Source organism: Ranitomeya variabilis, chromosome 1 (assembly GCF_051348905.1).
Source record: "Ranitomeya variabilis isolate aRanVar5 chromosome 1, aRanVar5.hap1, whole genome shotgun sequence".
NCBI classification, from domain to species: Eukaryota; Metazoa; Chordata; class Amphibia; order Anura; family Dendrobatidae; genus Ranitomeya; species Ranitomeya variabilis.
In genome coordinates, this window is record NC_135232.1 from 445984091 (window position 1) to 446004971 (window position 20881).

A 20881-nucleotide genomic window follows, 5' to 3' on the forward strand; every position below is an offset into this window, starting at 1 on the left:
AGGTGTTATTTATACAACACTGACACAGTTTTTTAATGTAAGAATCAGGCAGGGGCACTGCTTGTGCTTAAACTTCCCCGTCCTCTTCGCCGGTTGTTGGGATCTCTGCTCGGCCTGGGGTGTGGAACGTAACGCTTTCTTTCCTGATCTGTCAGTGGAGTCACTCACTTTCGAGTGTCCACTACCCTTTTTCCTGGCACCGGGTAACATTAACTCCTCCATAGGGCGCTCAGCCTCTTGGACGACATAATAGCGCACCCCATTTTCCGCTGAGATGCATTTTATAATGCAGACCCGAATAATACACTTTTTTTTTTTTTTTTTACCTGTGTCTCCTTCAGTACAGCGCCAGGGTGGATGGAACCGCCTAGAGGAATCCAATATGGCGGTTCCCCCGGAAATGGTACTCCAACCCCGCGACCCCGGAAGTCCAAGTCTCTGTTTCTGGGACGCCGACGCTACTGCGCATGCGTCTCTGCTGCACTCCGGAAGACACCGCCGTAAGTGCTGCACCCACAACCATGTCGCCACTACCTCAGAGGGAACAGGAGGGGAAACTAAACCGGGGAGTTCACAGAGCCGCTCAGCTCCACATACCTTAGGAGGGCACCATCTACCTGCTCCAGGTCCGGCCTGACAAGGTACATGTCGCACTGTCAGCCGTTTCACACAACGGTGTCCCAGCAGGGAGACCGTTGGTAATCTTCAGGCTTCACAGCAGATGAGGGGGGAGCCAGCAGGATCATTCCCCCGACACTGTCTACCCGCTCTGGAGCCCCTGCCGCTCAGCAGAGTCAAACAGGCGGCAGTCCAGGCGGGTTTTCCTCTTAGCTCCATAGAGTCTTCTCTGTGGGTTCCCATCTAGGAACAGGAAACCAACTGAGGAGCGAGGGGGGGGGCCGCCCCTTTTATCTCTCTGTAGGTTTCCTGTTCCTAGGGGCTGATCCCCTCTCTCTAGTGGGTGCTGTCGTGGCGAATAGAAAATTGTGGTTTATTTTATTTTTGTTGCAGGAGATAGTGGCTTTGGTGGATTAGGCATTCGGTGAGTATGGTTTACTTAAGATTATTAAAAGGAGTCTGTGTCACTATTTCAAGTAAAGAACTTTATTCTGGGTGTCTGTTTTTCTAAAATATCACTATGGGGTTACTAATGGATAGGTGTCTTATGGACGCCTCTCCATTACTAACCTGTGTGCTTGATGTCACATTTGTATTGTCAGGTGACATCAACCCCACATATATGAACCCTACTTGCCACCGCTACCGGGCAAATGGGAAGAGTGAGGCTTAGGCTACTTTCACATTAGCGTCGTGCACTGCACGTCGCAATGCGACGTTGCGGCGCACCGACGCATACTGTGGAAGCGATGCACTACGGGGGCAGCGGATGCTGTTTTTCAACGCATCCGCTGCCCCATTGTGAGGTGCAGGGAGGTGGGGGCTGAGTTCCGGCCACGCATGCGCGATCGGAAAAGAAGGGCACGACGCACCAAAAAAAATGTTACAAGCAACGTTTTTTGGTGGCGACGGTCCGACGCAACCGTCGCGACGTGTGGCAATGCCTCAGATAATTAATTTATGGGGGCACCACAGAGCATGAGAAGCTGGGATCCAACCATGACCTCAGAAGAACATATAGACACAAAAGCAAGAAAAAGCAGAGGCCATAAAAACTGGGGATCACCAAACACAAAGGAGATGTGCAAGAACAACACAGCTTTATTAAGGTGAAAACATAGGACAAAAAACATTTAAAAACACTTAGAACAATACCTATGATGAGGCAAATGCCTGTACAAAAGTAGAGAGGGGAGAAAGTATAAACATGTGTCTCACACTCCTATATGGACAGCATATTCACTAAGTGCATAGAGTAAAAATACTACATGTGAAGGCATAAATTTGCCAATATAGCCGCACAAAAAGAATATGGGTACTAGCAGGGCCGGCCTTTGCCCTGTGCGACCTGTGCGGCCGCACAGGGCGCCAAGGCTCGTTAGCATACAAGGGGCGCATTTATTGAGCTCAGCAGATTAATGTCACATTACATCACAATCAGGGGTGGGATTCAGCCGGTACGACCCGGTACGGGGCAGCCGTTTTCTAAAATTTCCATCTGCCAGCGTTCCGGTTACCACGCCCCCGGTCATCGGGCCCCCCCTGGCAGTGGCGTAGGAAGGGGGCGGCACAATGCGGGGGGCGGCACAATGCGGGGGGGCGGGTCGCCGGCGGCGCAGAATTTACCTGGCTGTTCGCTTCTCGGCTTCAGAAAAATGGCCGCCGCGATCTCCATCTGCGCATGCGCGGCATCCTGCGGCCATTTTCCTGAAGCCCCGGGCAGCAGAGCACTCCACCTGCGCACGCGCGGCCTCAGGAAGATGGCCGCCCCCACCGATGAGCAGATAGAGCAGGATCGCGGTCAGGTAAGAACTTGTTTTTTTTTTTTAATTATTATTGAGAGCGGCGATCGGGAGGGGGGGGGGCAGGGCAGAAAGCTGGACACAGGGAGGCAGAACGCTGGACACTGGGGCAGAAAGCTGGACACTGGGGCAGAAAGCTGGACACTGGGGCAGAAAGCTGGACACTGGGGCAGAAAGCTGGAGACGGGGCAGAAAGCTGGACACAGGGGGGGCAGAGCGCTGGACACTGGGGCAGAACGCTGGACACTGGGGCAGAGCGCTGGACACTGGGGCAGAGCGCTGGACACTGGGGCAGAACGCTGGACACTGGGGCAGAACGCTGGACACTGGGGCAGAACGCTGGACACTGGGGCAGAACGCTGGACACTGGGGCAGAACGCTGGACACTGGGGCAGAACGCTGGACACGGGGGCAGAACGCTGGACACGGGGGCAGAACGCTGGACACTGGGGCAGAACGCTGGACATGGGGGCAGAACGCTGGACACGGGGGCAGAACGCTGGACACGGGGGCAGAACGCTGGACACGGGGGCAGAACGCTGGACACGGGGGCAGAACGCTGGACACGGGGGCAGAACGCTGGACACTGGGGCAGAACGCTGGACACGGGGGCAGAACGCTGGACACGGGGGCAGAACGCTGGACACGGGGGCAGAACGCTGGACACTGGGGCAGAAAGCTGGACACTGGGGCAGAAAGCTGGACACTGGGGCAGAAAGCTGGACACTGGGGCAGAACGCTGGACACTGGGGCAGAAAGCTGGACACTGGGGCAGAAAGCTGGACACTGGGGCAGAAAGCTGGACACTGGGGCAGAAAGCTGGACACTGGGGCAGAAAGCTGGACACGGGGGCAGAAAGCTGGACACGGGGGCAGAAAGCTGGACACGGGGGCAGAACGCTGGACACGGGGGCAGAACGCTGGACATTGGGGCAGAACGCTGGACACAGGGGCAGAATGCTGGACACTGGTGCAGAATGCTGGACACTGGTGCAGAATGCTGGACACTGGTGCAGAATGCTGGACACGGGCAGAATGCTTGACACAGGGGCAGAATGGAGACACGGGGCAGGATGACAGACATGGCGTCATGACTGGAGACACTGGAGGCAGGATTGGAGACAGATGGGGCAGGATGGATACGATGGAGACAGATGGGGCAGGATGGGAAGATCATATGGGGCAGGATAGATACTCATTAGGGCAGGATGGGAGAATATATGGCTGACGCCAGGAATGAGACACACGGGGGCCAGGATGGCGAATATTATTACCATAGGGGCTAATTAAGGGATATTATTACTGCAGTGATGTATTTATTTTATTTTTTGAGTATACTGTTTTAAATGGAGGGGCGGTCCTATTACTGTGTAGAGTGACACTATGTCGCCTTCTTCATGTGGTGTAATGTAGAAGTTGGGAAAATTAAGTAATGTGTTCTGCAAGTGGAACTCGAGATAACTGTGTTATTTCCTGCAGAGACGAGTCCTGGCTGGATGAAGTGATGGCGGTCTGTGCGGGATGAAAGATGAAGGACTTCACCTAGAGATGTCACTGGTGAGTCAGTGTGTTACCTATACACTGACACTATACACTGTATACTATATACTGAGGTCCTGTGTATGTCACCGGTGATCACTGTATTACCTATACACAGACGCTGCATACTAAGTACAGATCTCCTGTGTATAATGGCACTTATGGTGATAGTATTGTGGTTTTTTTTATTATTGATCAGTATTGTAGTATTCAGTCACTATGTGGTGGTAATATGTGGTCTGGTCATGATGTTGTGGTATTCGTTCCTTGTATTTGATATTATTCGATCACTGTGGTGGTAATATGTCATCTGGTCATGGTGTGGCGGTGTTTGGCCTTGCAGGCCGCCGCTCTGCACTCTGATTGGCTGTCAGCCCATATGGCTTTGGACCAAGCGTCATTTTTTCCTTTTGGTCCGCTTTAAAGCACTTTATAATTCCCGTTATTGCAATATTAGTGTTTCTTCAAGTGTTTTGCAGGGAAACACAAGTTTTCTAAGTAAACGTGTTGTGAATATTAAAGAGTTATTGTTTTCTTTCAAAGTTTGGAGGGGGGGGGGGGGGCGCCGTCCTGCAGTCTCGCACAGGGCGCCTTTTGGGCTAAGTCCGGCCCTGATAGATGGCATATAGTGCAACAAGCATGAAATAGCAGCAGTACCTCGGTACACACTAGAAAATACCAAACTGCGCATATAGAGTGTTTTTCATCACTAAATATATGGTTTATATAACAAGCATAAAGAACCTTATGTCCCACAATACTAAAATGTGCGCACAAATGACAAACTGAGTCAAGATGTTATGCTCTAGTGAGGCCAAATACCAAGGTGCGCATCATATAAGACAACCATATCCCCATCACAGCTCGGGTATAATAACCCTATAATATCTCAAACAGACATAGAAAAGAAGCGAATACCCTACGCGTGTCGCCACAGCAGTGGCTTCGTGACCCTACGCGTGTCCCACAGCAGTGGCTTCGTCACGAAGCCACTGCTGTGGCGACACGCGTAGGGTATTCGCTTCTTTTCTATGTCTGTTTGAGATATTATAGGGTTATTATACCCGAGCTGTGATGGGGATATGGTTGTCTTATATGATGCGCACCTTGGTATTTGGCCTCACTAGAGCATAACATCTTGACTCTGTTTGTCATTTGTGCGCACATTTTAGTATTGTGGGACATAAGGTTCTTTATGCTTGTTATATAAACCATATATTTAGTGATGAAAAACACTCTATATGCGCAGTTTGGTATTTTCTAGTGTGTACCGAGGTACTGCTGCTATTTCATGCTTGTTGCACTATATGCCATCTATCTACAGGGCCGGACTTTTGATCACAGGGTCTCATGCCCAGAAGTGTCATACCACATGCGTACTTACCTTTGTATCCTAGTACCCATATTCTTTTTGTGCGGCTATATTGGCAAATTTATGCCTTCACATGTAGTATTTTTACTCTATGCACTTAGTGAATATGCTGTCCATATAGGAGAGTGAGACGTTTATACTTTCTCCCCTCTCTACTTTTGTACAGGCATTTGCCTCATCATAGGTATTGTTCTAAGGGTTTTTAGATGTTTTTAAATGTTTTTTGTCTTATGTTTTCACCTTAATAAAGCTGTGTTGTTCTTGCACATATCCTTGCCGTTTGGTGATCCCCAGTTTTTATGGCCTCTGCTTTTTCTTGCTTTTGTGACGTGTGGCAATGTGTCACACTGCGTCGCTAATGTTAGTCTATGGACAAAAAAACGCATCCTGCAAGCACTTTTGCAGGATGCGTTTTTTCTACAAAACGACGCATAGCGACGTGCAGTGCACGACGCTAGTGTGAAAGTAGCCTAAGCGCCAGATTTGACGCATCTTATAGATGTGCCGTTGCTGGAGCAGCTGAGAGCTATTTTTAGTCTTGGAGGGGTCAATATCCAAGGCCCCTTCCTAGGCTAATAATATCAGCCCGCCGCTTTCTGCCTAGCCTTTGCTGGTTAGATTTTACAGTTTTTTTCCACAGCGTTTTTCCTGCCAAGAGATGCAGAAATTTCTGCAAGCAGATACTCAACATGCGCACATAGCCTTAAACGCTTATGAAGCCTTTGCAGTGTTTTTTTGTTATTCTAATTTCCCGAGATAATGTCTTTTGGGTTTACAGTGGCTGTAAGCCATAATCATCAACATTAACAGAAATGAACACTTGAAATAGATCACTCTGTTTGTAATGATTCTATATAATATACGAGTTTCACTTCTTGTATTGAAGAACCGAAATAAATTCACCTTTTGCCCATATTCTAATTTTGTGAGAAGTAGTATATATATATATATAGCAAAGCTGCAGTAGCTTCGTACGCAGTGAAGAAGCAGTGACCCACAAATTCAAACAAAAAAAGTATTTTATTGTGTTACTTCACACAGTCAATATAGTAAACGGCTTCTTTATACAGTCCATTAATAATGCATGGCTATATGACGCAGTCAATACACAGGCCGAACTTCCCTCTGTCCAGTTTCCCTGGGTGACCGCACGCCGGTAAAAAGTCTCTGTACTCACTCAGCGCACTGCACTCTTTATCCTCTGGAGTGCAGCCGGGTACAACAAGTCTCTGTACTCACTCAGCGCACTGCACTCTTTATCCTCTGGAGTGCAGCCGGGTACACATAAATGCATATAACTTCAGTGATCAGTTTACACCAGTTCAATGCAATACATTTCACATGGCTTTAGATTTGCGGTCCCTAAACAGGCCAGACTTCCCTTGTCCAGTTTCCCTGGGCGACCGCACGCCATCTCAGTCTCTATACGTCTCCATACACACAGCCTCATATGTTGCAGACACTACACACGCCAGCCCTCCTCTGATTAGTTCTCGTGGGTGTCCTGCATCGCTGTATCACAGTTTCTTACAGACTCTTTACTCACACAGTCGTACACAGTTCAGGATATCCTCCGGATAGCAGCCAGGCGCCATATCCACCTGTTTGCAATCATTGCACATGCTAGTCCTCTTTCAGGCACAGGACATCCACCTCTGGGCAAAGAACATCCACCTCCGGGCACAGGACTGTTCACATCCGACTCCTACGGGCACAGAACATCCACCTCCGGGCACAGGACTGTCCACCTCCGAGACCAGTACCATGGACGACTTGCATCTCTGTGTACGCTGCGGGTGCCAGGCTATTCATCTGCCCTGGGTGCTGGCTCTGCTGGCCTCCATGCACTCTGCAGACCAGCACACACCAGACTGACACTGACGTGCACATCTGGCCTCACCTGGCCAGACACGGCCTGACACACCCATACCCCTTACTGCAGGGCTTTTAAACACACACAAATCTGTGGCCTTCAGCCACCTGGAAAACCTGGACCGGAAAGCCATGACTCTCAAGCACACCTATGGACTTCATCCGTCTGCATGCACAGTCTGGGGAGAACAAACAGCGCCCCCTAGCTGTATCAGAGGCCACAGCCTCACAGTATACAGGTCCTTCTCAAAAAATTAGCATATAGTGTTAAATTTCATTATTTACCATAATGTAATGATTACAATTAAACTTTCATATATTATAGATTCATTATCCACCAACTGAAATTTGTCAGGTCTTTTATTGTTTTAATACTGATGATTTTGGCATACAACTCCTGATAACCCAAAAAACCTGTCTCAATAAATTAGCATATTTCACCCGACCAATCAAATAAAAGTGTTTTTTAATACCAAACAAAAAAACCATCAAATAATAATGTTCAGTTATGCACTCAATACTTGGTCGGGAATCCTTTGGCAGAAATGACTGCTTCAATGCGGCGTGGCATGGAGGCAATCCGCCTGTGACACTGCTGAGATGTTATGGAGGCCCAGGATGCTTCAATAGCGGCCTTAAGCTCATCCAGAGTGTTGGGTCTTGCGTCTCTCAACTTTCTCTTCACAATATCCCACAGATTCTCTATGGGGTTCAGGTCAGGAGAGTTGGCAGGCCAATTGAGCACAGTAATACCATGGTCAGTAAACCATTTACCAGTGGTTTTGGCACTGAGCAGGTGCCAGGTCATGCTGAAAAATGAAATCTTCATCTCCATAAAGCATTTCAGCCGATGGAAGCATGAAGTGCTCCAAAATCTCCTGATAGCTAGCTGCATTGACCCTGCCCTTGATGAAACACAGTGGACCAACACCAGCAGCTGACATGGCACCCCACACCATTACTGACTGTGGGTACTTGACACTGGACTTCAGGCATTTTGGCATTTCCTTCTCCCCAGTCTTCCTCCAGACTCTGGCACCTTGATTTCCGAATGACATGCAAAATTTGCTTTCATCAGAAAAAAGTACTTGGGACCACTTAGCAACAGTCCAGTGCTGCTTCTCTGTAGCCCAGGTCAGGCGCTTCTGCCGCTGTTTATGGTTCAAAAGTGGCTTTACCTGGGGAATGCGGCACCTGTAGCCCATTTCCTGCACACGCCTGTGCACGGTGGCTCTGGATGTTTCCACACCAGACTCAGTCCACTGCTTCCTCAGGTTCCCCAAGGTCTGGAATCGGTCCTTCTCCACAATCTTCCTCAGGGTCCGGTCACCTCTTCTCGTTGTACAGCGTTTTCTGCCACATTTTTGCCTTCCAACAGACTTACCATTGAGGTGCCTTGATACAGCACTCTGGGAACAGCCTATTTGTTGAGAAATTTCTTTCTGGGTCTTACCCTCTTGCTTGAGGGTGTCAATGATGGCCTTCTTGACATCTGTCAGGTCGCTAGTCTTACCCATGATGGGGGTTTTGAGTAATGAACCAGGCAGGGAGTTTTTAAAAGCCTCAGGTATCTTTTGCATGTGTTTAGAGTTAATTAGTTGATTCAGAAGATTAGGGTAATAGGTCGTTTAGAGGACCTTTTCTTGATATGCTAATTTATTGAGACAGGTTTTTTGGGTTATCAGGAGTTGTATGCCAAAATCATCAGTATTAAAACAATAAAAGACCTGACAAATTTCAGTTGGTGGATAATGAATCTATAATATATGAAAGTTTAATTGTAATCATTACATTATGGTAAATAATGAAATTTAACACTATATGCTAATTTTTTGAGAAGGACATGTATATATATATCTCCTCGGCTCTGAGATAAGAGAATGTTGAACAGCACTCGGTGCATTTGCTATCACGCCTTCCTGACAGCATACAATAACTGTTGTACAGGAACCGTCCGTGGAGGCATGTGAGGGGTGTGCAGTGTGTACGGTGACATACTGGCCGCATCACGTGGGACACATCTTCAGCGCTAATCATCACTCAATAGGACAAGGGAAGCGGCCATACTAACCTCCCGCCACCAGATGGCGCGTATGCATGTAGGTGCTTTCTCGTGACGTCAGGACGCTCTCTTTCCTCCGTTATGTGCGATCACTGCACGGAAGCTCGGCCTCTTTCCGGTGTGGGACCTCAGGCAGACTAGTCGGCAGCCATGAAGGTGAGCTGAGAAATGAGCCCTTACACTAAGCTTCTCCGGGAACATATCCCCCTTGTAGCTGAGTATGGCGTGTGAGGACCCTGGCGATGGTGGAGGAGAAAGGTTTCATTGTTGTCAGGGGCCAGATGGCAGCAGATTGGCGGCTACGAGCAGGAGGGACATGGCGGCCGCCTATACGTGTGTGGTGTTGCCTGTGTGCTGCATGTACGGTGCTGGCGCCATGTATCCCGGCCGTGCAGTGTGTGGCTGCCGCCTCCGAGACCTCGGTACAGTCTGTTCCTGAGGAGCTTCTACTGGGAGATCAGCGGCGGTTGGGTCCGTGCTGCTCCCCCGTGTCTGCTATTCCTATGGCCGCTCTCTGGTCCTTTCCTGTACTGACCCGGGCCCCTCCATGGGTAGGGGGCCAATGTCTGCTATTCCTATAGCCGCTCTCTGGTCCTTTCCTGTACTGACCCGGGCCCCTCCATGGGTAGGGGTCCAATGTCTGCTATTGCTATGCCCGCTCTCTGGTCCTTTCCTGTACTGACCCGGGCCCCTCCATGGGTAGGGGTCCAATGTCTGCTATTGCTATGCCCGCTCTCTGGTCCTTTCCTGTACTGACCCGGGCCCCTCCATGGGTAGGGGTCCAATGTCTGCTATTGCTATGCCCGCTCTCTGGTGCTTTCCTGTACTGACCCGGGCTCCTCCATGGGTAGGGGTCCAATGTCTGCTATTGCTATGCCCGCTCTCTGGTCCTTTCCTGTACTGACCCGGGCCCCTCCATGGGTAGGGGTCCAATGTCTGCTATTGCTATGCCCGCTCTCTGGTCCTTTCCTGTACTGACCCGGGCCCCTCCATGGGTAGGGGTCCAATGTCTGCTATTGCTATGCCCGCTCTCTGGTCCTTTCCTGTACTGACCCGGGCCCCTCCATGGGTAGGGCTCCAATGTCTGCTATTGCTATGCCTGCTCTCTGGTCCTTTCCTGTACTGACCCGGGCTCCTCCATGGGTAGGGGGCCAATGTCTGCTATTGCTATGGCCGCTCTCTGGTCCTTTCCTGTACTGACCCGGGCCCCTCCATGGGTAGGGGTCCAATGTCTGCTATTGCTATGCCCGCTCTCTGGTCCTTTCCTGTACTGACCCGGGCCCCTCCATGGGTAGGGGTCCAATGTCTGCTATTGCTATGCCCGCCCTCTGGTCCTTTCCTGTACTGACCCGGGCCCCTCCATGGGTAGGGGGCCAATGTCTGCTATTCCTATAGCCGCTCTCTGGTGCTTTCCTATACTGATCTGGGCCCCTCCATGGGTAGGGGGCCAATGTCTGCTATTGCTATGGCCGCTCTCTGTGCTTTCCTCTACTGACCTGGGCTCCTCCATGGGTAGGGGTCCAATGTCTGCTATTGCTATGCCCGCTCTCTGGTCCTTTCCTGTACTGACCCGGGCCCCTCCATGGGTAGGGGTCCAATGTCTGCTATTGCTATGCCCGCTCTCTGGTCCTTTCCTGTACTGACCCGGGCCCCTCCATGGGTAGGGCTCCAATGTCTGCTATTGCTATGCCTGCTCTCTGGTCCTTTCCTGTACTGACCCGGGCTCCTCCATGGGTAGGGGGCCAATGTCTGCTATTGCTATGGCCGCTCTCTGGTCCTTTCCTGTACTGACCCGGGCCCCTCCATGGGTAGGGGTCCAATGTCTGCTATTGCTATGCCCGCTCTCTGGTCCTTTCCTGTACTGACCCGGGCCCCTCCATGGGTAGGGGTCCAATGTCTGCTATTGCTATGCCCGCCCTCTGGTCCTTTCCTGTACTGACCCGGGCCCCTCCATGGGTAGGGGGCCAATGTCTGCTATTCCTATAGCCGCTCTCTGGTGCTTTCCTATACTGATCTGGGCCCCTCCATGGGTAGGGGGCCAATGTCTGCTATTGCTATGGCCGCTCTCTGTGCTTTCCTCTACTGACCTGGGCTCCTCCATGGGTAGGGGTCCAATGTCTGCTATTGCTATGCCCGCTCTCTGGTGCTTTCCTATACTGATCTGGGCCCCTCCATGGGTAGGGGGCCAATGTCTGCTATTCCTATGGGCCGCTCTCTGGTGCTTTCCTATACTGATCTGGGCCCCTCCATGGGTAGGGGGCCAATGTCTGCTATTGCTATGGCCGCTCTCTGGTGCTTTCCTATACTGACCTGGGCCCCTCCATGGGTAGGGGTCCAATGTCTGCTATTCCTATGGCCGCTCTCTGGTGCTTTCCTATACTGATCTGGGCCCCTCCATGGGTAGGAGGCCTATGTCTGGTATTCCTATGGCCGCTCTCTCTGGTGCTTTCCTGTACTGACCCGGGCCCCTCCATGTTGTAGTGTAGCATTCCGATGTCCACCATGGCTGCTCTCATTCTGTAGTATATTGATTACACGCTGTAAAGCTTTCGTCTTCATGCCATTGCTTGCTTTTCCCACCTCACCTAATATATGAATATGGCAGGCTGGTGGTTCTTGCATTGTGAAGCTCCATTAATTGCTGTACCAGTCTGTAATGATATTTCTTCTGTCTGCAGCTCAATATTTCCTTCCCAGCCACTGGCTGCCAGAAGCTCATTGAAGTGGACGATGAGCGCAAACTGCGGACTTTCTATGAAAAGCGAATGGCCACCGAGGTCGCTGCTGACCCTTTGGGTGATGAGTGGAAGGTAAGGCGACAGTTCTGTGGCATTGTTGTGCAGAGTTATTTGGCAGCCTGGTAAAGTGACCATGATTTTCCTTGTTCTTGTACAGGGGTATGTTGTGCGCATCAGTGGAGGAAATGACAAGCAAGGATTCCCCATGAAACAGGGTGTCCTCACTCATGGACGTGTCCGCCTTCTTCTCAGCAAGGGTCACTCCTGCTACCGCCCCAGGAGGACTGGCGAGCGCAAACGCAAGTCTGTTCGCGGCTGTATTGTGGACGCCAACTTAAGCGTGTTGAACTTGGTTATTGTCAGGAAAGGTGAGTTATGGCTCCCACCTTTCTCTGAGGCCACGTGCACTCATTGGGTATTTGGTGAGTTTTTTTTACCTCAGTATTTATAAGCCAAAACCAAGGGAGGGATAATCAGAGGCAAAGTATAATAGAAACACATCACCACTTCTGTACTTATCACCCACTCCTAGATTTGGCTAATAGATACTAATGAAAACCAAAATGAAAACTAATAAAAAAAAACCCTCAGCAAATACTGAACGTGTGCACGTGGCCTAAAGTCTCAGGTTTTTGTGATGAGCATCACCGGGATGTTGGCGTTTTTCTCACTGTTTTGATGCGGTGTGTGACTGCTTGTTATTCAGCACTGGTTTAATTCAGTAATATGCAGCAATGGCCAGGAAGGGGGATCGTTCATGCTCCATGTCCATTCTCCAGCCGAGAAAATACTGCAGAACCACAATAGTTTTTATTCCCACGCAAGATTTGGTCAATGGCAGAGCAGCACTTGGTTCATTAAAGGGGTATTCCCATTTCAAAGATCCTATTTCAATATGTACTGGGTGTAATCAGGGCTGTGGAGTCGGCGTCATGGAAATTTTTGGAGTTGGAGATCTGGCTTACCGACTCCACAGCCCTGGGTGTAATATTAGTAATTACTGCCAATTAGGTATTCTGTATATGGTTTTTATTTAATAGTTGTATTGCTTACCCTATGTGCAGGTTATAGCCATCGCTCAGCTATCCATGGTTATGTCCACTACGGCATTCCTGGTTACACTTGCACAGTTAGTAATGAGTTTATCATTATCAATGGACTGGTTCTTGCGAATGTGCATAATTGGAGCCTGTGCAGTAGCTCCCTGCTCAGCCACCTCACTCCTGCACTGCACATGATCAATGGCCAGGTTCTCAGGAGCGTTCATAGTTATAGCCTGCGCAGTAGCTCCCTGCCAGCTCACTCCTGCACTGCACATTATCAATGGCCAGGTTCCCAGGAGCGCGCATAGTTAGAGCCTACGCAGTAGCTCCCTGCCAGCTCACTCCTGCACTGCACATTATCAATGGCCAGGTTCCCAGGAGCCCGCATAGTTAGAGCCTGCACAGTAGCTCCCTGCCCAGCCACCTCACTCCTGCACATTATCAATGGCCAGGTTCTATGCCACCTGACTGCATAGCCGTCCTGTCTGGAAGCTCTAGATGAGTGAGCACCCTGCTTGCTTGCAAGCCTTTCTATCGGCATGAACATTAGTGTACATGATGCCTTTTAATAGCTAGCTAGGTGTGCACAATGTCGGGTTAGTTAACAAGCCAGCGTATCGGTAGTCATCAGAGTACTAGTCTGACAGCAGAGAGAATATTCTAGAAAAGTTATGACACATACACACTGTGCCTGCATCTCAGCAGGTGGATGTCCGTTGCAATTTCATGTGATTTAGTTGGCCATGGAGCCCACTTACCACTTGTATGTTTTTTTTTCCCAGTAGAGATGTGCAACGCTTTCTGACGTTACTAGTGAAAAACCTGCCTCGCATTTAGTCTTAAAGAGAATGCCAGTGTCCCACCTTTGTGATATATAATCCACTAATATTCTACTTTTGCTCAGTGACCTGCTCTCGATAAACAAGCCTTTTTTTTTTACCTGTAAAGCTAATATCTGACAAATGTACCTCTATACCACGGAATCTGCAGCACATACTGTGTGCTTTCATCAGTGGGTTTAACTGAATCCCCCAAAACTTAGAATTTCATTTTACTCTGCTTACAAACAAAAGTATGCAGCAGCGCCCTGTAAGCATGAAGATGTATGCAAACATTGTATATCTGAAATTTAGATTGCATTAGTAGCAAACTGTTTTAAATGCAATTTATTTAATAAAAAGCAATGTGTTTTTTTTTGTTTTGTTTTTTTCCCTGCAGGTGAAAAAGATATTCCTGGCCTTACTGACAACACCGTTCCTCGTCGCCTGGGTCCAAAAAGGGCTAGCAAAATCCGCAAGCTCTTCAACCTGTCTAAAGAAGATGATGTGCGCCAGTATGTGGTCAGGAAGCCTCTTACTAAAGAAGGTAAATGTGGTGTGCTTTAAGAAACTTGCCATCTGCTGATTAATAAGGCTAATTAGAAATGGAGCGAACCGCCTCCTACCTGCCAGCATCCATGGCTCTTTGATTAGCCAGCCTGTCAAGCTGTAACTGACGCTGCGCCAGGCCGGATAATCAAGAGTCAGGGATGCCATCAGGTAAATTGCGGTTCGAATGCTCCCGTCCAACAGCCACAAATTACTAATGTGGCCGCTTGACCCGGTCCTGCAAATCACTTTGCACCAACTAGTGCTTAACCCTGTCACCGCCAGGCCACTTTGTTTTTTATTCAGTTTTTTTCTTTCCTCGCCTTCCTGCAAGAGCCATATTAATAAAAATAAAGATTGATTTTTTTTTTTTTCATGAATCTAGCCGTATGAGGGCTTGTTTTTTGCAAGACGCATTGTACTTTTGAATGACACTTTTGAATGATTCATTTCACCATATAGTGTACTGGGAAAAGGGGGAAAAAATTCCAAGTGCGGTAAAACTGCAATTCCACAATTGTCTTTTTTATTTACCATGTTCACTATACAGTAAAACTGACATGGCAATACGATTCTCCAGGTCAGTACGAGTACACAGATACCAAACATGTAAAGTTTATTACAGATTATCAACTGAGAGCTAAGGTTTCAGAGCGAATGGAGAACACAGATGATGGTTGTATTAATTGCTCTAGTACCTCACCGCAGAGCTGGATTCACAACAACACGGCTTTGCTGCTGTGTACGATCCTCCATGCTGCTGCTTGTCTGTAGGGAGCAGGATCTCTTCTTCATGTAGTGTAAGGGACACATTGCCTCTTCTAGGCTTAGCTCCTAGAAAGCTGACAATTTATAGAGCAAATACAGACAATAAATGCAAGATGGGATTTAATTTTAGGCTGTTCACAATTGTTTGGTATGTACAAAGCTGCTTCATACACAGCCTTCCAGCTTGCTCACACTTGCAAATAAATCTGATGAGTGCAATCTGATAAAAATTGGATTGCACTCTGCCGAATGTTACTTTCTGGGGCAGGTCACATCTGTAATAGTTTGCCGAATCAGCATGAGAAAATGTCAATATGCAGCGAATGGCTGCCAGACTGATTGCGCTCACCCATATAAGTCTTATAAGTGCATGTGAAACATCGCACTGCACTTGGATGTTGGCAATGGAGGAGGTGGAGAAATTACTTTCTCCGTCTCTTCCGCACCTGTGCTGCATTTCTCTGATGCGAGACAATCGGAGCACAGTAGCGTGACACTCAGATCACACTGGCAGCAGAGCTGGAGCCGAGGGTCACTAGTATATTGTATCCCATGCCATACTGAGTGTTGCCATCTGAGAGAAGCCAACAAATTCATTTAATTTTTATTTTCTTCTCATGTATCATTCTAGTTGCTTCCATGTTCTTGTTCGTTTTTTTTTTTGTTTTTTTTTTTTTCCACTGGATACATTCGTGTGCTTCAAAGACAATTAAGAAAAAAAGTTTAAACAGTAACATTTTTATTTAAATTTATTACTAAGCAACAGATTTGTGAGACACCAAAGTTTTGCCATTTGCATCCATGTCTCATGTATCTTCATTAACTTGAATGGCAGAGTCTGATCTGCAGATGTGATCAGAATAGGACTTGTGCTCAGTCACACAGATCTCTCTATCGGGTCTGTGATTTTAACGGATATGTGAATAAATGTTTGGTTTACTCTGTCCCAAAAAATCGTTTATATGTATGTCATTCCTGATGTTATCGTCAGTTTTGTTGATTTAAATTTGATCTGTCACAAGACTACACAGTGCAAACTTTATACATTATTAAACATATCTCAGACATCATGAATGTCTACCTTGAAAAGCCATGTCAGAATAACTATATGATCCTGTTATTAACATGAGTATTTTAAGGGTCCAGATAGCTCACTAGTAGTGATGAGTGAGTGAACTCGTTGCTCTGGTGGTCTCCAAGTATTTGACTGCTCGGAGATTTAGTTTTCATAGCAGCTGAATGATTTACAGCTGCTAGCCTACCTGAGTACATGTGGGAATTCCCTAGCAACCAGACAACCCCCACTTGTACTCAGGCTGGCTAGCAGCTGTAAATCATGCAGCTGTGGCAACAAAAACTAAATCTCCGAGCAGTTACAAATACTCGGAGACCACCCGAGCATGCTCTGGAAAACCCGAGCAAGGAGTACTCTCGCTCATCACTACTCACTAGTTTAATCCAATCTCATGAGCTGCCAATAAGGCTAGCTGTTTGGAAATTGGCTAGGGACTTTTAACCTTTTCGCAGCCTGTGTGTGTGTGTGTGTGTGTGTGTGTGTGTATATATATACGTCATAGGTCGTGTCTCTGCATTCTGTGCACGCTCCAGTGCTGAGCCTGCATGGTTTCCGACACATGACAGCTGATTTGATCAGCTGTCATGTGTCCCCAAGGCTGGGGTCACACTGCGTTATGGCAGTCAGTTAGATGGACTGAGTTACACCGCGGCATAACGCAGTGTAACTCACTCAGTTAACACTGCCAGTAACCCCTATTATCGGGCGCACCGCTAGCAAAGATGAATTATTGCGCTAGCAGTATAGCATAACTCGATGACGTGTATGCTATAGCGTTAACACAGCCCATCAACGCTATGAGTTGAAAGGGCTGCTTTAACGCAGTATGAACCTGGCCTAACATCCACAGGTGGAACCATGATCCACCTGCATCTGTTAGCATGTTAAATGCCACTGTTGATCTTCTGACAGCGGCATTTAATATGGCTGTGCCGACATTGCATCCCTAATCCCGCCCATAAGCACCCCTGTCACATGATTGCAGGTTGCCGATGGGTTGGCTTGAAGCGCAGCTATGCGTAGAACAGGCGATCATAGTATCGCAGCTTCCAGTCTCCTAAGGAGACTGTTAATCCAAGTAAAAAGTAGAAAAAAGTTTTAATAAAATACAAAAGTTCATAGTTCCCAAAACCCCCACCCCCCCTTCCCTTTGCCCCGTTCAAAATAAAACCATGTGGTATTTCCACATTCAGATACGCCGAATTTGTCAAAATATAAAAAGAATTCATCGGTAAGAGCCATAATGAGAAAAAAAATCAAAATGCCAGAATTACGAGCTTTTTTTGTATCACCACAACATTTAAATAACAGGCAATCAAAAGATAATTTCTAACCCCAAAATAGTATCGATAGAAACGTCTGCTCAGCGCCAAAAAATAAACCCCCACCCAGCCCCAGATCTTCAAAAAAAGGAGACACTACGGTTCCCAGGAAAATGGTCCTATATTTTATGGGGCTTCACAACTCTTCCTCAACAGATGTGATGGGAGAGAAGGATCCCACTTGTTGGATTTCCTATGGCCGAGCATTTTGTGCTCCATCATAGAGAACACCAGTGTTCACCTGAGCTTTCGACTGTTGTCGAACAATCGTTCGCTATTGTGTATGGGGCTTTTACTCTAGTAAATGCAGTCTTATTATCAGGTCTAAGATCTGTTTAATGTTTGCAGTTTGTATTGGGAAATCTAGTGAAAGGTCCATTAAAGGGAACTTGTCATGAGGTTCATGCTGCCTCATGAATTGCAGCCAGGCATGCATCCCTGCCCCATGGTGTCTCCCATGTGTGTACATAGAGCGATCTGTCTGTCAACGGGATCGGTGTGTGGAGAACCCTGCTGCAGATTATATGGATAGACCTGACTAGTACAAACTGTTTTCTCTGAAACGTGGTGGCATTTCGGCAACTGGCACACCTGACTGGTATCGTGCAGCCAGGCTCTGATTCTTGCTGCCTGTGGTTCAGGCCGCATGAATCTAGTGACGCTACAAAGAAAGATTCTCACATACTATTCAAGCAATTTTGTTTTATCAGCTGTTTACTTCTGTTTACTTGATCTGCTTCATGTATAAGAACGTGATTGGGGAAAGGCTTTCAGTGTATGAAAGTGAAGTTTTATAGTTAATAACGTTAGAGGCTTCTGCTCAGGTTAGTTCATGTGAGTGGTTGTGAACAGTGCCTTGCTGTGTGGGACCTGTGCTGACACCCACTGATTTGAATTAACCTCACATTTTGTTCCTTTTCCCTGTGGTGGTACTGCAGGAAAATTGAATATTTACGACTCTACCCCATATAACTGTTGGGTAGAGACCCGAGGAAATGTGGCTTTTTGTGATTAGTGTATTGCCAAAGTGCTCTTGCAATAAGAATCGTCCACCGGGGAGAACTCCTTAAATGTGTGAAGGTTCTTGTTAGTGGTAGACCTGACAGTTGTTCAAGGGGAAAAGAGTGGGACATTGTAAATGGCATAAGATTTGAGAAAAATACTTATCCTAGTAGGAATTATCTTTGACCAATCTTGAAACTTAAGATGAGTCAGAGGACAGATGATACGGCTGTGTATTATTACTACACTAGTGTGACTGCACTAAAAGCAAAAGGCTATGTGCACACGTAGGAAAAGAGGTGCAGAATTTTCTGCACAAAATCCGCATCTCCTGGCAGAATCCGCAGCCGTGGATTTGCTGTGGTTTTTATGTGGAATTGGTGCGGATTTTCTGCGGTTTTTGCCACTGTGGAATTTTAACATGGAGGGGTGCAGAAACACTGCAGATCCGCACAAAAGTGACATGCACTTCTTTGAAATCCGCAGCAATTCCGCACTGATTTTTCCGCACCATCTGCACAGCTTTGCTTTTTTTTTTTTTCCCCATTGAATAACATTGTACTGTACATCACAGTGTGTATCTGCAGCGTTTCTGTACGGAAAAATCCGCTGCGGATCCGCAGCAAATCCGCATCGTGTGCACATAGCCAAATTGTATTTTACTGCACTCTGATGAGGAGAGATGTAGGTCAGACAAGAATTGGCTAGTATTAATAAATCTGAATAACACAAAATGAGTTCACATTAGCGTTCGGGGGCTTTGCGGAGGGCTGCGTACTACCTCCGTTAAGCTCCGCATACTTTTGCGTGCGTCCTGCGTACTTATCTTTAACATTGGGTACGCAGGACATGTAGTTGCATCGTTTTGACTCGCCTGCCATCCACACAAAACGCAACTTGTTGCCTACCTGTGCAGGCTGCGGGTGCGTCAAAACAACGCATCCGCATGTCCTGCGTACCCAATGTTAAAGATAGATATGCAGGACGCATGCAGAAGTAGACAGAGCTTAACGGAGGTAGTTCGCAGCCCTCCGCAAAGCCCCCGAATGCTAATGTGAACTTAGCCTAAGGCTATGTTCACATTTGCGTTGTGCGCCGCAGCGTCGCCGCATGCGTCATGCGCCCCTATATTTAACATGAGGACGCATGAACATGCGTTATGTTGCGTTTTGTGACGCATGCGTCTTTTTGGGCGCATGCGTCAGGGCGCAGAGGACGCAGCAAGTTGCATTTTTTTGCGTCCAAAATCTTACAAAAAAAGGACGCATGCGTCACAAAACAATGCGTTTTGCATGCGTTGTGTCGCCAACGCAACACACAACAACGCAAATGTGAGTGTAGCCTAAGCAACACATTGCAGGGTGCCTTTGCGATTGGTAAATGATTGTACTGTAAGACAAAGTTGTTGTATTGTGTAACATGATATTTTATGTTAATAGGCAAGAGGGCCAGAACCAAAGCCCCCAAGATCCAGCGTCTTGTGACTCCAAGAGTTCTTCAGCACAAGCGTAGACGTATTGCCCTGAAGAAGCAACGTACTCAGAAAAACAAGGATCAGGCAGCAGACTATGCCAAGCTGTTGGCTAAGAGAACAAAGGTATGATCATTTCAGTTGAAATCCCTTCAGAATTTGTAATTCGTATTTAGTATAATTTTTTATTTTTTTTTAACATACATTTTCATTGCTTTTATGTAGGAAGCAAAGGAGAAGCGCCAGGAGAAGATTGCCAAGAGACGTAGACTTTCATCCCTGAGAGCTTCCACATCCAAATCTGAATCCAGCCAGAAGTAAACGCTCATGACTTAAATAAAGAACTTTTTCTTGTAAATGACCAATTTGTGTATTTTTTTTTCTTTTTTTTTTTTTTTTAAATAAACCATATACCGTATTTTCTGGCGTATAAGATGACCCCCAAACTTTTCTAGTTAAAATATAAGATCATCTTAAGTTGGGGGTCGTCTTAATACGCCGTGTGTCGGCTTATAGGGCGGGTGACCAATGTGCATATGGTGGGGTGGTCCCAATGACGAAGAGAGGGGGCTCTCACAGGGAAGGAGTAAGTGGAGTATTCCCCTATTACCTCATTGTGACAGCGATGCTCTCTGTGCTGGGGGGTGGCGGCAGCTCCTCTTTGTGCAGCGTGGGGGCTCTGTGCTCTGGGACGGCGGCGTATCTTCGCGCAGCGTTAGGGCTCTGCCGGCATTTCCTCAAAGCCTGGAGGCCCTGGCAGCTCCATTGCTGCGATGCGGTGGCCTCCGGGAAAATGGCCGCTGGGGTTGGCACATGCTTAGATTCAGATCT

At 47.7% G+C, this 20881-nt stretch overlaps 1 protein-coding gene and 1 long non-coding RNA gene across 3 annotated transcripts in view; one reads left to right on the forward strand and one right to left on the reverse strand.

Annotated features, from left to right (window-relative positions):
* The first annotated feature begins 9080 nt into the window (after window positions 1-9080).
* RPS6 (ribosomal protein S6) lies at window positions 9081-20411 on the forward strand. Its single transcript, XM_077249713.1, has 6 exons — window positions 9081-9420; window positions 11943-12074; window positions 12160-12370; window positions 14264-14410; window positions 20019-20176; window positions 20276-20411. The coding sequence occupies exons 1-6, from the start codon at window positions 9415-9417 to the stop codon at window positions 20369-20371; spliced, it is 750 nt and encodes a 249-aa protein (XP_077105828.1). The 5' UTR covers window positions 9081-9414; the 3' UTR covers window positions 20372-20411.
* LOC143764289 (uncharacterized) overlaps window positions 14765-20881 on the reverse strand; it is a 78496-nt gene continuing 72379 nt past the window's right edge. The window contains exon 3 of one of the 2 annotated variants that reach the window (XR_013213143.1): window positions 14765-15254. This is a non-coding gene — a long non-coding RNA (uncharacterized LOC143764289). Of the gene's footprint in view, window positions 15255-18568; window positions 18677-20881 lie in introns of those variants that run through there. The other variant, XR_013213145.1, reaches the window with a different exon arrangement.